General features: G+C 40.4%; 2 protein-coding genes across 2 annotated transcripts; both read left to right on the top strand.

Annotated features, from left to right (window-relative positions):
* Positions 1-4,146: 4,146 nt before the first annotated feature.
* Positions 4,147-5,986, top strand: LOC117532209 (acylphosphatase-1-like). The gene is made up of 3 exons (XM_034195514.1): positions 4,147-4,177; positions 4,344-4,431; positions 5,724-5,986. The coding sequence occupies exons 2-3, from the start codon at positions 4,351-4,353 to the stop codon at positions 5,937-5,939; spliced, it is 297 nt and encodes a 98-aa protein (XP_034051405.1). The 5' UTR covers positions 4,147-4,177; positions 4,344-4,350; the 3' UTR covers positions 5,940-5,986.
* Positions 5,987-6,610: 624 nt separating this feature from the next.
* On the top strand, positions 6,611-13,401 carry LOC117532073 (DNA mismatch repair protein Mlh3-like). The gene is given in 11 exon segments (XM_034195306.1): positions 6,611-7,857; positions 7,860-7,923; positions 7,925-8,440; positions 8,442-8,939; positions 8,941-9,389; positions 10,182-10,283; positions 10,390-10,469; positions 10,623-10,727; positions 10,855-10,939; positions 11,032-11,100; positions 13,250-13,401. Coding segments are annotated over 11 exon segments (3,075 nt in total). The 5' UTR covers positions 6,611-6,887; the 3' UTR covers positions 13,387-13,401.
* Positions 13,402-13,457: the final 56 nt, after the last annotated feature.

Genomic DNA, 13,457 nt, shown 5'->3' with positions numbered 1-13,457 from the left:
ATATGCAAATATTGCCGTTTGTGCTTGTCCCACACCCAGACATTTGATCTTCAATGATTAAAAATGAATGGTAAAAAAAAACGTTTTTTCTAATGTTTTAAAATATCTCTGAATAAAATATCAGTAAAATAATCAAACATAATTGGGGTATTCAATGTCATACAACTGTTGTGATTTTTTAAACAAAATGTAGTCCCACACTATTGCCGTAATTTCCACCACAACACTGTAATGTCCCTTTAAACAGTTGTATGAAGATTGTTTGGGTAGTTTCTATGGAGATAAACAGTGACATCAGAGCAAATGTATATAGCGCCAAATCACAACAAACAGTTGCCCCAAGGCGCTTTATATGGTAAGGCAATGGTGTGGTGGAAATTACATTACAAGGCCAATAGTACCCGTAGTTAAAGAATCACCCATCTGCTGAGGTTGCGATTGTGATTGCCTTCGATGACATCAGATGAAGTGCTGGTGGAAGTGGAAAATGCTGCAATTCCTTGACTGGCCTCTTGAGCTGACTCCAAAACAGAGCACATTCCCATAGGAGTCCATGCTAAAATGTCCTATTTTAGTGCAGAAATAAACACGTTTAAGCCTGAGGGTGATATTTTTTGTAACTTGTTAGTTTCAGATGTCGGGGCGTAGTCACTTTGAGTGTTAGTGGCAGAGCCCAGTGACTCCGCCTCTCGTACGTCCCACCGTAACTCAAGAATCCCCTGAACTTACTCACTGTTGTGGAATCTGTGTTTGCCGCTTGGAGTATTTTATTACAAATACCTGGAATAATATGGCTTCTTGTGTGGTGAAATGTGCTAACATCATCAAAGACATTTGTGCTGAGTGAAATTCTTATTTAATGTTTTATGCTAATGGTGTTAACACTTTTAGCAGCTTTCAGTAGCCTGATCTGTTAAGCCTCATTAGATGATTTAATAAACACTCAACCTGAGGCTAGTCTGTTAGCTTACGTGGTTCGGAATCAGAGAGGGGCGTGTTTGGGCTTTTATCGTCACGCACACAGAGCCACCCTTTTATACATTAAGTCCATCGCCCTGCTGTTGACAACATGGTGACACCCAGACACAAGCTTCATATCAGCTGTTCCAAGTCTCTATCATAGACTATACATAAGGTCTCTATAGAAAACCTCTGGGCAGCATCATGCAGGCTTTATATATACTCAACAAAAATATAAACGCAACACTTTTGGTTTTGCTCCTATTTTGTATGAGATGAACTCAAAGATCTAAAACTTTTTCCACATACACAATATCACCATTTCCCTCAAATATTGTTCACAAACCAGTTGAAATCTGTGATAGTGAGCACTTCTCCTTTGCTGAGATAATCCATCCCACCTCACAGGTGTGCCATACCAAGATGCTGATTAGACACCATGATTAGTGCACAGGTGTGCCTTAGACTGCCCACAATAAAGGCCACTCTGAAAGGTGCAGTTTTGTTTTATTGGCGGGGATACCAGTCAGTATCTGGTGTGACCACCATTTGCCTCATGCAGTGCAACACTCTCCTTGCATCATCCGTGAAGAGAACACCTCTCCAACATGCCAAACGCCAGCGAATGTGAGCATTTGCCCACTCAAGTCGGTTATGACGATGAACTGGAGTCAGGTCGAGAACCCGATGAGGATGACGAGCATGCAGATGAGCTTCCCTGAGACGGTTTCTGACAGTTTGTGCAGAAATTCTTTGGTTATGCAAACCGATTGTTCCAGCAGCTGTCCGAGTGGCTGGTCTCAGACGATCTTGGAGGTGAACATGCTGGATGTGGAGGTCCTGGGCTGGTGTGGTTACACGTGGTCTGCAGTTGTGAGGCTGGTTGGATGTACTGCCACATTCTCTGAAACGCCTTGGAGACGGCTATGGTAGAGAAATGAACATTCAATACACGAGCAACAGCTCTGGTTGACATTCCTGCTGTCAGCATGCCAATTGCACGCGCCCTCAATCTTGCGACATCTGTGCATTGTGCTGTGTGATGAAACTGCATCTTTCAGAGATGGCCTTTTATTGTGGGCAGTGCTAAGGCACACCTGTGCAGTAATCATGGTGTTCTAATCAGCATCTTGATATGGCACACCTGTGAGGTGGGATGGATTATCTCAGCAAAGGAGAAGTGCGTCACTATCACAGATTTAGACTGGTTTGTGAACAATATTTGAGAGAAATGGTGATATTGTGTATGTGGAAAAAGTTTAGATCTTTGAGTTCATCTCATACAAAATGGGAGCAAAACCAAAAGTGTTGCGTTTATATTTTTGTTGAGTGTTATATATATCAATATTATATATATATATATATATATATATCTAATATATCTATATATATATATAGTCTATGACGTTGTTAATAATAAAAAACCTCCAGTCATATTTTTGCTGAATTATAAGCAAATAATTTTCCATATTGAATTATGTTTTAATGGTGGAATACACTTCATTTTTAGGAATTATCAAATGCTGAATCTTTATCAGGTCATTTTTTAAAGCTAGTTTTTTAGTCAAAGTTTTGTAGAACTGTGTCATAAATATATTCACTTTATACATGCTTCCCTTAGGCAGTATTATTAGACGGCATTGCGTAAATGTTCATTGTTACGCAGATGATCCCAGCTTTATCTATCCATGAAGCCAGAGGACACACACCAATTAGCTAAACTGCAGGATTGTCTTACAGACATAAACATGGATGACCTCTAATTTCCTGCTTTTAAACTCAGATAAAACTGAAGTTATTGTACTTGGCCCCACAAATTTTAGAAACATGGTGTCTAACCAGATCCTTACTCTGGATGGCATTACCCTGACCTCTAGTAATACTGTGAGAAATCTTGGAGTCATTTTTGATCAGGATATGTCATTCAATGCGCATATTAAACAAATATGTAGGACTGCTTTTTTGCATTTGCGCAATATCTCTAAAATTAGAAAGGTCTTGTCTCAGAGTGATGCTGAAAAACTAATTCATGCATTTATTTCCTCTAGGCTGGACTATTGTAATTAATTATTATCAGGTTGTCCTAAAAGTTCCCTAAAAAGCCTTCAGTTAATTCAAAATGCTGCAGCTAGAGTACTGACAGGGACTAGAAGGAGAGAGCATATCTCACCCATATTGGCCTCTCTTCATTGGCTTCCTGTTAATTCTAGAATAGAATTTAAAATTCTTCTTCTTACTTATAAGGTTTTGAATAATCAGGTCCCATCGTATCTTAGGGACCTCGTAGTACCATATCACCCCAATAGAGCGCTTCGCTCTCAGACTGCAGGCTTACTTGTAGTTCCTAGGGTTTGTAAGAGTAGAATGGGAGGCAGAGCCTTCAGCTTTCAGGCTCCTCTCCTGTGGAACCAGCTCCCAATTCAGATCAGGGAGACAGACACCCTCTCTACTTTTAAGATTAGGCTTAAAACTTTCCTTTTTGCTAAAGTTTATAGTTAGGGCTGGATCAGGTGACCCTGAACCATCCCTTAGTTATGCTGCTATAGACTTAGACTGCTGGGGGGTTCCCATGATGCACTGAGTGTTTCTTTCTCTTTTTGCTCTGTATGCACCACTCTGCATTTAATCATTAGTGATTGATCTCTGCTCCCCTCCACAACATGTCTTTTTCCTGGTTCTCTCCCTCAGCCCCAACCAGTCCCAGCAGAAGACTGCCCCTCCCTGAGCCTGGTTCTGCTGGAGGTTTCTTCCTGTTAAAAGGGAGTTTTTCCTTCCCACTGTTGCCAAGTGCTTGCTCACAGGGGGTCGTTTTGACCGTTGGTGTTTTTCCGTAATTATTGTATGGCCTTGCCTTACAATATAAAGCGCCTTGGGGCAACTGTTTGTTGTGATTTGGCGCTGTATAAATAAAATTGATTTGATTTGATTTGATAAATGCATGTGTCTCATGGTCAACACGTGAGACTTGAGAGCTCTCCATCCTAATTTCTTAATTTTTATTTATTTATGCTTTCTATTATCTTGGATTTCTTACTTGTGTAATTTGTCACAAAAATAAAAAATTCTATCTTTTGCTCCATCTCAAAATTTTTGGGGGCATGTGGTTTTCACTTGAGCGACTTCTCTTGATTCAAATCCATCGAGCGTCTTTGCGCGCGGAGTGATGTCACTTCCTGAAGCGGAGTCCGGAGCGGTGCGCGCTGTCTGACAGGTTTAGGTGAGCTCTGTCACAAAAGCTGTCTGTCTGTGAATGTGAGGATAAATACTTCTAATATTCAGGGACATCTCAAGTGATTTCGATATAAATTAAAAGGCGTTGATATCACAGCAGAGCTGCACTGCGGCGCTGCCACTGGTGATGACGTCACGTTGTTTTCTTTTAGGTCCACCATGTCCAGTGACGACCTGATTTCAGTGGATTATGAGATTTTTGGCAAAGTACAGGGGGTGTTTTTTCGAAAATACACTCAGGTGAGATTAAAACCATATAATATCCAATACGTGAATTTTGAAAAAGCAATTTTGTCTTGCTGGCAGATCAGTGCTGCACACCGATACCGCTGAAAGTATCAACGCTGATAATTGATATTCTCTGTGTTTGGCAGCTGTCATTTCAAACCAGGATATATATATATATATATATGTTATAAAGGTGGATAAACTGCCTAGTTTTACAATCTTTGTCGCAATGAAACACTGTTTGCAATAAAGCCTTTGAATGCTGTACACACCTTTGGTGATCTCTCTGTTTGCAAGAAATCATTTATTGAAAAAAAAGTTGAAGAAGGAATGAATGAGCATGAAAGGAGCAGTTGCTGTTTGCTCAAAATAGCAATGAAATAACACAAATAGTCTACTTTGTAATCACTGGTATTGGACGCTCTCTGCCCCAATGTGCTGAGCCCCAACCAGTCCCAGCAGAAGACTGCCCCTCCCTGAGCGTCTTCTGCTGGGGTTTCTTCCTGTTAAAAGGGAGTTTTTCCTTCCCACTGTAGCCAAGTGCTTGCTCACAGGGGGTCGTTTTGACCGTTGGGGTTTTACATAATTATTGTATGGCCTTGCCTTACAATATAAAGCGCCTTGGGGCAACTGTTTGTTGTGATGGCGCTATATAAAAAATTGATTGATTGATTGATTGATTGATTGTTGATCGATAGTACAACTATTTGGGCTGAGACATGTATGTGGTGCACTCAAAAAAACTGATGCATTGGATGAACTCAATTCAATTATGAGCAAGATTTCCATCTAATAAATATATGTAGCCCCAACTCAAAACATCCATGCAAGATAGTCATTTAATTTAGTTGGGACTACATATATTTATTAGACGGAATCCAATCCTGCACATAATTGAATTGAGTTCATCCAGTGAACAATTTTTTGAGTGTGTGCCAAGTAATGGTATTTTTTTTTCTTCACATATGGCATCCAATAACAAGCCACCGCGATTGCACTGCATCCATTAATAAACCACTATAATTATGAGAAAAAGAGGGACATCATGGTGTTGGCGCTGTACTGAAGGCAGCTGATGAGTTTGAAGCTCAAAACTTAGGTTTTGGTTGTGAATTAAATGTATGGATGGGTAGTTTAAATAACAGTGGACTAGTAATACTAATGGCAGTAGCTCACAGGCTGCATACGGTACCACTCAATATTAGTGGCTGTAATTATATTATTTGAATGAGAAAGGATTTGTGTGTGTGCTTGTGTTCCAGAGAGATGACTCTGTCATCTAACTCTGTGTTTTCATGATTCAGACAGAGGGGAAGAGGCTTGGCTTAGTTGGCTGGGTCCAGAACACTGACACGGGAACGGTTCAGGGGCAGCTCCAAGGTCCCCGTATCAAAGTGACAGAAATGCAAGAATGGCTGATGACCACTGGGAGCCCAAAGTCACGTATAACCAAGGCAGAGTTCAAGAATGAGAAGAAAATTGACAACCTAGAGCACTCCACTTTTAAGGTTGCAAGATAACTTGTAGATAATGTGTGTTACACTAACTCAAAAGCCAACTGTATTTATTATTTGTATTGGTTGGACATAGTTTAAATTAATTAAAAAGGTATGTTCATGATAGATGTTAAAATTCACATGATATTAAATGGAAAATGTCATTCATGTGGTACGGTGTGTTCAATTTAAGCATGTTGACGCCGCAATTTGTGTTTTTGTTTGAACCTTTTTGTTGTACAGTCTTTCACACAAAACCTCAATTTACTTTTATAAAGTGTCAAAACAGTTGTTTATTATAGTTTGCTGTGTGTTTTGAATAAATGTGTGTGGAAAATTGTTTTTCGCTTTATTTTTTCCTTGCCTATTTTTGATTGTAAACCTTTATTACACTTATAAAACACAACAAAAACATATATTCTGAAAGTGCAGGTTGTCCTGAAAAAAGAGACATACAACTTGATTGTGGGATGCAGGGTGAGCTGTTAAAAGCAGTAATAAAACATTAATGCCAGGCAAGTGAACTGTCCAAAAAATGCCCTTGGACCCCAGAAGGTTAAGTAAAGTTTTGTTGTTGTTTTGTATTTTTCAAAAAAAAGGTTCTGGAAAATAAATAAAACACGCCGGAAAAGTCCTCGGAGTGTCTCATTCAGCCATCACTAGCTATTGGTCCGTCGCACCTGAAGGTGGCAGCATTTACTCGCATTGCCTTCAAGCACTGGGGGAGATCTGTCTTTATGTTTTACGTTGACTGTAAACAGTGGCTGGCTTTAAGTAGAGAACGAATTATTAATAATTTATGATTAAATTATCGTTTTAAACGTTTTATTTGGCGTAAACCGACCGACTTTTTTGCGGGTGGGGGGGGGGGGGTAGTTTGTGGAAATGGCGGTACCTATAAGCTAACGTTAGCTAAGATTGCTGTGGTGAACGCAGCTGAAGGACTATAAAGTTAATAAAAGGTCGGTTTTCATGGCCGTTTTGATTAAGCGCTTACCCACGGAGGTCCAGGGCAAACTGCGCTCCGGTGTGGCGATACCCTCCCTGCAGCAGTGCGTGGAAGAACTCGTGTTAAACAGCATCGACGCGGAAGCGACATGCGTGGGAGTGCGTGTGGACCTGGAGGCGTTTAAAGTCCAGGTGGTCGATAACGGCCAGGGGATGAGCGCCGAGGATGTCGATCGTGTGGGAAACCGATACTACACCAGCAAATGCAGCTGCCTGGAAGACCTGGACCATCTCAGGTTTTATGGATTCAGAGGAGAAGCTGTGGCCAGCATAGTCTCTTTTGCCAAACTTGTCGAGATCTCATCCCGAAGCAGAACATCAGCAAAAACGCATGTAAAAATCTTCAAGGATGGCAAAGGCTTGGATGTCTTTGAAGCAGAAAGCATTCGACCGTCTGCAGGTACGACTGTTGTGATCTGTAACTTCTTCCACAACATGCCAGTTCGCCGGAGGAGGATGGACACTGTGCTGGAAGGAGAGCGGATTCGACACAGAGTCGAGGCTGTATCCCTCATGCACCCTTCTGTGTCCTTCACCATGAAGAATGACTGCACAGGAGTCATGATGGTGCAGCTTCCCAAAGCCAGAAGCACCTACTACCGCTTTGTGCAGATACATAGCCTTGGACGAGCACAGAAACTGGGGGAAGTGTCACACATTCGCGGGCAGTTTGAAGTGATCGGGTACATTGGCAGAGAAGGCCACTACAACAACAGTTTACAGTTCCTGTACGTAAATAACAGACTACTCCTGAAAACACGAATACACAAGCTGCTGAATGTTCTGCTGCGCAGACTAAGCGCTTCCAACCAGAAAAACGACAATCCAGATGGGCAGGCTCCCATCAGGAGTCCAAAACACAAGCGTGGCCAAGAGCTTCATGGGGTATACATCATTAATATCAAATGTGCTTACTCGGAGTATGACATCTGCCTCATCCTGCAAAAACTCTGATAGAGTTCAAAGATTGGGATGGTATTTTGCTTTGCATAGAAGAGCAGTAAATGCATTTTGAGCAGGGAGAATTTGGTGGTTTCACTCTCTCCAGAAGATTTGGAGAATGCGTCCTCCACATTTGTGGGTACTGTGGAACATGGCAACAATGGCTCTGAAGACATCCAAGCAGCTGTGGGTGCTTCCACACTAGACTGCTGTATTGGACTGACGCTGGCATCTCAGAATGTTCATCGAAAGCACCATGATGACTTTCAACGTGAAGACTATGTTTGCCAGGAGTCTAAAGGAGAAGAACTGCGAGGGCAAGAAAATCTTAATTCAGACAAGGTGAAGATGATCCATGGAAATGAAGCATTGTGTGATTTGGAGATCGACTCTGAGCGCGAAGTGGCACAAGTGGAAAAGCCGACTTCGGGCAACATTGAGGAAGGCTGTGAAAGTGCTGTAGGTATCTCAGGCAGACATTTAGAAGAGAAACAGCTAGAATCTGCAAAGTTAAGAGAGATGCGTGTAATTTCACAGGACAGCATCAATAAGGAATTGAGGCCTGACTCAATGGCACCGAGAAGATTCTCCCAAACTCTCACATACAGGAGGTCATGAACTTATGAAAAGAAAGATCAGTTTATCTGATCCGTACGTTCATGAAAGTCTTCAGACTCGTAACATGTCCCAGAACTGTTGGACAATGTTTCAGCAGCACAGTTCAGGACTAGAAAGTGAAGGAAAAGCTGTGGTGGAGAAATGCAAAATTTCACTGACAGAGGACTCGATGAAAACCCATGCCCCTGCTGTCCCTTTAAAGATTCCCAAAATCTTAGCTTGTCAGAAGTTGTGTTTTCAAAAGGGGGCTGCATCTCTTGACAAGTTTAGAAGAATATATGGTAAATCTGGAGAACTGAAAATACCCTCCGTAAGGAACAACATTGGTCATTTACTGAACCCTGCCAGACTTTCTCGGACAGATGGCTTTGGGGCGAATCCAAAGAATTTGTTGGTTTCCCAGAAAGGCCTGCAAAAGGGGAATGTAACTGACATTCAGAGTAACCTCAGCAGTTCATCAGTGCTTTCAAAAAGCAAAATCATTCTCAGGTCAGAACAGAGCTAAAGAAATGTCTTTGGCTGCTAAACTCTGCCTTTTAAGACAAGACGAGACTAAAGCATCACAGGATGTGTTAACCAGCATGTCAAGAACTACCTCTCAGGACACTACCTGTGTTGACGGTGCTAATGGAGGCATCCACGTTGGCAGCGACGACAGTCACTGTGATGCTGCGCCGGATCCTGAGGCAATCCCGTGTTGCAGCACAAATGCACAGCTGCTGGAGAGAGAAGAAGCTCCACCATTGGGCGACTGGATTCATCACTACGATCCATTTGTGGGAAAGACGGTTTACGTGAACAAAGTGACCGGGCTTAGCAGATACGAGGACCCTCCCACAGAAGAAATGCAAGCACAATGTACATCTGATGTCACCAATTTGGCTGTTAGTGTCGTCACTGAAACTGGTGCGTTGGCAGTTTATCTGTGCTCATCAGGAGGCTGTTAAACAGGCCAGCCATCAAGAGTAGAGCCTGACCGATATTGTTTGGCCGATTAGTATTGCTGATATGAGCCTTTTTCATGAACATATCTATCGCCGTTATTTTTGATAATATGAATACTTTAATTTTACAGAATAAATGCATAAATAATTTTGCTGTTGGAAAAGATGTCATTATGTAGTTTGTCCAGCAGAGGACATTGCTTACAGTGCTGTCAAGCATAGCCGGGACCCCCGTCACCCTGTGGTCAAATTAATAACAAGAGACAGAAAAACAACCAGTTACCATTCATTTTCAATCAAAATGGGAGTTTTACATCGACAAGAGTCGAGTGGTTGCTGTGCCACCAGCTAAGCGGGGCCAAAATAGATGACAAGTCAATTTTATGCAAATGCTGAGTGATGTGAACAGGGTGACTGCCAATCCAAGTGAAGGCATTGTGGGTGATTAATGGTTATAATAATGAATTTATCGAATCAGTCCATTTTAAAACTGTAAAATGTCAAGCCTCAATTATATGTCTTTGCCATAAGGAGTTGAAATATTAGAAATCATTGCCATTTTTTATGTATATCAGTATCATAATTTTTTTGCTCCCTAATACCAGTATCCCCCCCAAAAAAAATTTATATCGGTTGGGCTCGAAACAAAAGTGATGAATACCATCTGTGTCATTGAAGTAGCCCACAAAGGTCATCTTAGGATACACAAAATGTTCACATATGCACTTCTGTGTTCCCACTTTTTGAACTGTAGGGATGGAGTACAGGTGCTACCCATTTCAGGTGGCTCTAGTTTTGCCCTTCCTACCTAAATCCAGAGCAGACAGAGTGATTAGCTCAGGGCGTGATGTCAGAGGTACCCCGCGCAGATCAGATCAGATTGTCACAGTCGACTGTAAGGGCCTAGTGCCACGTGCGTCACACGGCAGCTAATCTGCACTGTATGTGTTCACACACCACAGATGATGACGGGGAGGTTGTCAACTCGCTTTCCTCGCTGTACTCAAAGTGGAATAATCCTGTATTCGTTCGACCTCCACGGGTAAGCAAACCATCAGTTCCCTTCATATTGTAGGAGCCTGTAATCAAGGGGTCAGGCGACACCTTGTGATCGCACAATAGCTTGCGTTTTCTTTCTGTTGTGTTGATACAAATGATTTTTCTTTGACATTTGCGCGTGTGATTGTGCTTACAGGTTGGCGTGGACATATCAAGTGGGCAAGCTAACGGACTGGCTGTAAAGATTCACAACATCTTGTTTCCATACCGTTTTTCTAAATCGATGATTCACTCGATGAAGGCAGGTTTCTCTTTGCATTCTGGGGCAATTTCATTGTTTTTTTAGCACAGTGGAAATGTTTTGTCTCGTATCTGAACAAATTCTCCTTAAGCAATGTTAAAGTATTCACTGTGTAATTACCCGATAGGTTATAAATCAAGTGAATAAGAAGTTCCTCGCGTGTCTCATCAATGCCAAAGAGGATCAGCCTCCAGCACTCAAAGAAACTGAAGGTAAGAACAAAGCAGGTTTGATCTCTTTTTCCATTTCTTTCTTGGCACAGTTTGTGTTTCATTTTTGCATATATTTCATGCTGAGTCTGCAGGAAATCTGTTGGTGCTCGTTGACCAACATGCAGCACACGAGAGAGTTCGACTTGAAAGTTTGATTGCAGGTAAACAAAAAACAAACAAAACACAAAATCCAGAAAAGAATCACAATTATTGCTAACTTCAGTTGGCATAAAAATTTTGCTTATATCCAAATCCATTTAAATCTTTTCTGTTTGAAGCAATACGTTGACATTTGTGAGTGAGCAAGCAATCATTTTTGATGTACTGTATATAATTATATTTTTCATATTCGTTTGTTTGGCGTGTTTTGCAGGTTTGCGTAAATAGATAAAAATGTCAGTAATGTCATCTGGGAAAGCAAATGGAAACAAAAAACTTTCAAAATAAACAACTACTAATCAAGCTGCTGCTGATTTTAAAAAAGTAAATAAAATTTCACACAAATCACATTAGTGTTATTTTCCATTTTAGCTGGTTGTTGCCATTGCAGGTAATGGCATTAAAATCACAACCCAGAATCTTTTGTTTTGTTTTGTTTTATACTGAAACTAGCATGTTGCCGGTGGGGATCCAGATTTAGGAGTGTTTATAAAATAGGTAGCTGACATTTTTCAAGGATGGTAATAAATTATGCAAAGTTTCTATAATGAGTTGGAATGGCATGTGAGTCCAGAATGTTTTTAGAACCTTAGACCTCAATGGTCTTTAGAGGAAGAACTCAACCCTTTTATTTCCTGTTAATTATGTATTTTTTATGTTATTTTACTGTATTAATGTATTTAAATTGTTAGACTTTCAGATTCTGTGGAGATTTTTAAGAAAAGACTAAAGACACATCTTTATACCCAGTCTTATGGCTAGCATCCTTTTTTAATTCTTTTAAGTTCTTTTACTTTTATTGTGTTTTATTATGAACTTTTGTGTTTTTCATGTTTTAATTTTATTTTACTTTTTTTTTATTATTATTTATATTGTTTTTGAGCTGTTTTTATGTGAGGTGCCTTGAGGCGACATTGGCGTGATTTTATAAATTGAATAAATTAAAATTAAGATTCTTGTTATCATATACACACTATTATTATTATTATTATTATTATTATTATTACTATTATTATTATCCTTTTTCAATATTGTTATTATTTTATTTTATTATTCTATTTTTAATTTTTTTAATTTTTAATATTTAATTTTTAATTGGACCACAATGGAAATAAGTGTTTTCACTTTCCTGTATCATCCAAGTATCTTTAACATATTTACAATCATATTATGTACTTATGTTGAACTTATTAAATAAAATCACGCACACATGCTTTTAATATATAGATGATTTACTGCGCCCTGCTGGAATGGCATGCATGTCCAGAATGTAATTATCAGTGTCCATTGTTCGGTGTTGTTAGCTAATATCCGTAGTTTTTCCAAAAATATTAGTCCTATCAGTGTTGTATTTTGGTGGCATTCATCCTTAACCCAAAACATAAACATACGAAACGGCAAATGTCAGCTCTCCCCAGTTTGTCTGTGATCAAAGCCAAACACACGCATGCATACACGCACACAGAGGCCACTTGGTTATTTAGGGAATAACCCTGTTGTGTCTGATGGTTTGTGGATGTTCATGCTGGTTATACGGTCTCAAATTCAGCTTTACCTGCAACATGTTAGCGGAATCGGTAAAAAGGAGTTTTACGATAAAATGGATATTTGCAACCGTATAACAGCATGAACGTCCGCAAATCATCAGACACAATGGGGTTATTCTCCTTCTAATCCAATTCCATCATTTGCAGTTTATTTTTCTGTAGGTAGTTTGTTCGGCGAGGCTTACTGTGAGGCAGCATCGCTCCAACAGTGGTCACGGCGTGGAGTAATCCATCAAATGTGAAACGGTAATTCTGTATCAGAATCCACATCGATACTTTCGTATGGTAGCTTAAATTCACCCTTTTCGCCGGCGGCAGTACGCAACTTTCTCTCACTCTCAGCTAACAGCTAGCAGCGCGCGTGGCCGGTGTTCTGTCGAATTGTGCGTCTTGTCGCATAAATTGACAGTTCTGCATCCCGACAATACCCCAATATTATACGGCCTGAAATCTCACACGATTAACCAATCAGATTTGCGGAAAAAATGTAATTGGATTAGAATTGAAAATGAAGGGTGTGGGGAACTGGTCCTTTCAATTATCAACATTATCTCTGGGACATGCCTGAGTTTTACTATATTTACAGCTCTTTATGCTATTATAGATTCATATGAAGATGACTCACATGCACCAGGGGAACGGCGTCTGCGCTCATCAACCATTTTGCCACTTCTTGAGATCAGTGCAACAGAAGATGAGCTCCGTCTGCTGAGGTTTGTTTATCTGATTGTACTCCATTGAGTGACAGGGAGGTATTTGAAAATAGATATTTGTCAAAAATGCATGCAGCTTTCCAGAGCTCAGCTCATTCA

This window comes from Thalassophryne amazonica, chromosome 19 (assembly GCF_902500255.1).
Source record: "Thalassophryne amazonica chromosome 19, fThaAma1.1, whole genome shotgun sequence".
NCBI classification, from domain to species: domain Eukaryota; kingdom Metazoa; phylum Chordata; class Actinopteri; order Batrachoidiformes; family Batrachoididae; genus Thalassophryne; species Thalassophryne amazonica.
Note: the sequence above shows the minus strand (reverse complement) of the source record. Positions and strands in the feature narration are given on the sequence as shown.

Excerpts from the sequence above, each read along its gene's own strand:
- LOC117532209 (XM_034195514.1), top strand. The coding sequence starts at position 4,351 with ATGTCCAGTGACGACCTGATTTCAGTGGATTATGAGATTTTTGGCAAA. Across the intron at positions 4,432-5,723 it reads TTTTTCGAAAATACACTCAG|ACAGAGGGGAAGAGGCTTGG; the intron begins GTGAGATTAAAA and ends TTCATGATTCAG.